The 2,500-nt window shown below is 41.0% G+C and overlaps 1 protein-coding gene across 1 annotated transcript in view; it reads right to left on the reverse strand.

Moving 5' to 3' along the window:
- LOC137646863 (fibrinogen-like protein 1) overlaps positions 1-2,500 on the reverse strand; it is a 5,825-nt gene that overhangs the window by 384 nt on the left and 2,941 nt on the right. The window contains exons 3-6 of the mRNA XM_068379936.1: positions 2,175-2,319; positions 1,424-1,526; positions 877-1,010; positions 1-70 (exon numbers count right to left, since the gene is read on the reverse strand). The exon at positions 1-70 is cut by the window's left edge and continues 384 nt beyond it. Of these exons, the coding sequence (XP_068236037.1) occupies positions 1-70; positions 877-1,010; positions 1,424-1,526; positions 2,175-2,319 (452 nt within the window). The remainder of the gene's footprint in view (positions 71-876; positions 1,011-1,423; positions 1,527-2,174; positions 2,320-2,500) is intronic.

The raw sequence follows: 2,500 nt of genomic DNA on the forward strand, positions 1-2,500 counted from the left end.
GTTGGGTTGGTTAAGTAGCAGAAATCGTACCACCAGCCGCCGCCTCCTGACCAGTTGGCGCAGTTTCCTCCTGTTAGGGGAAAGTGGTGCTGTTGTAAGTAATGGATGTAAAGAGGTTATTGTTTTTTTAGCTGCTGGTGTAATGGTATTAATAGCATTAACGTTTTCGTATTGTACAAATTAAGACGAACGTTAACTCGCCGAGCGAGTTCGATCAGACCTAGATTAGTTGCGTATAGTAATTGTTGTAAACTTTTGAAGGAGAGGGACCAGTTGTTGTAAAATTTTCAAACTTTGAAGGAGAAGGACCATTTGTTGTAAAATTTTCAAACTTTCGAAGGAGAGGGACCAGTTGCTGTAAAATTTTCAAACTTTTGAAGGAGAGGGGTCAGTTGCTGTAAAATTTTCAAACTTTCGAAGGAGAGGGACCCGTTGCAAAAATTTTCAAACTTTCGAAGGAGAGGGACCCGTTGCAAAATTTTCAAACTTTTGAAGGAGAGGGGTCAGTTGCTGTAAAATTTTCAAACTTTTGAAGGAGAGGGGCCAGTTGCTGTAAAATTTTCAAACTTTTGAAGGAGAGGGACCCGTTGCAAAATTTTCAAAATTTTGAAGGAAATGGACCAGTTGCGGTAAAATTTCTAATATTTTGAGGGAGAGCGACCAGTTGTTGTAAAATGTTCAAACTTTTAATGGAGAGGGGTCAGTTGTTATAAAATGTTCAAACTTTTAATGGAGAGGGACCAGTTGCCGTAAAATTTTTGAACTTTTGAAGGAGAGGGATATTTGGAAATTAGTTCAAGGGATTTGTAAGTTTTATTACGCTTTTATTTGAAGTGAAATCTTAGAGGAATTATTAGAGATTAATGATCTTATTACCTGAGGCTCCGTCATTGTCTTCATCATAGGTCGTGAATTGTTTACCGTTGTGGTATTCCATGGCGTCACCAGCTGTGCTCGATTCATCATAGTCACCTACTCGCAGACGGTATTTCCTCCAAGCCGGACCAACCCTGGAATTGGTAAAGTCAATCTGAATATTGCTCGCATGAATGAATTCCTAAAATGGGAATATTTCAGAAAAAAATTAATGAGTGTGTTTATGTGTGTGTTTGTGTGTGCGCGCGCTTGAAATCTCTCGATTCCAGATATTTCCTTTCACCCCTCTCCATGTTCATTGCAGTTATTTCACACGTACTATGGTGTTTTGATGTAATATGCACACACACGCACACACAAACACACACACACACACGTGTGTGTTTGTTTAAGTTACATATCTTGTTACATTTCTGAAATATTACGGATTAAAACAACGCAATATCACAACAAAAAAAGGCAGATTATTCTAAATAATATGTTCAGCTGCTCTCTCTCTCTCTCTCTCTCTCTCTCTCTCTCTCTCTCTCTCTCTCTCTCTCTCTACCTGAAAGTGTCGTAGAGAGCAACAGCCTCGTTTCCCTGCGATGCCATCTCGATCCGCAGTTTGTAGGGTTGGCGTTTCGTCAGTACGTGAAGAGTCTTCAAGCCTATAGATGGAAACTACCAGTCAACTTTCCGTTTAAAGGTTTAAAAGGCCTCTCATGAATGGCAGAGGCGAGGGGCAGTGACATTGCCCTAACAAGCAGGACAATGCCATAGAGACTGGCCATATTATGATCAGCGTCCAAGCTCCATCTCCACCTAAGCTAGGACCAAGGAGGGCCAGGCAATATAGATCTATAGGGTCCCCCCAAACCCCCCATCCTTAGCTCACAAGGATGGTGAGGTTACGGCGACCAAAGGAGCTAACGAGTTTGAGTGAGACTCGAACCCCAGTCCGGCTGTTACCACTCAGGCCACCACAACTCGTTGGGTTTAAGCTTAAAGACTAAACAAATTAAATTTTTAAAAAGTGCAACGAATTGTTTGTACGTAGATTGCTTAAAAGGACTTCGAAGTCGAATGGCACAGGTATCCATATTGAATTTCTAAGATCTCATGCACCCAGTGGTATAAAGATATATTGATTTACTTTAAAACCAGAATCATTCAGATAGAATCATTGTAAAAAAGCACAAATTTCGAAGTTTTACATTAAAGAACTTTGAATGAACAAGTTGAAAACGAGAAGATAATTAAACTCAGAACTGAACTCAGTGATAATCACAAAGAATATGAAACTCAAGTAATAATACCAATCCAGTATTCGCCACGAGCATCGCCAAAACCATCCTCATAAGAATTCCAGTCCCTCCGGAAGTCGAGTTGTGGCGATGAAGGCTGACGACGCATGATCACTGTCCAGCCTCCTCCGTCAGTCTCTTGGTCACACCACACATCCTGGGGGAACACAAAAGAAAGAAAAGAAAAAACAAGAAAAAGTTTTTGTGTAAAGCGGTACACAGTACTTTGACTTCAAAGCGGTTTAAATGTCGCTCGTGAATGGCAGAGGCAAAGGACAGTAACATTGCCCTAGCAAGCAGGACAATGCCCAAGATCATATGATCAGTGCCCAAGCCCC

The sequence above is a fragment of the Palaemon carinicauda genome, chromosome 9 (genome assembly GCF_036898095.1).
Source record: "Palaemon carinicauda isolate YSFRI2023 chromosome 9, ASM3689809v2, whole genome shotgun sequence".
In the NCBI taxonomy this organism is placed as follows: Eukaryota; Metazoa; Arthropoda; class Malacostraca; order Decapoda; family Palaemonidae; genus Palaemon; species Palaemon carinicauda.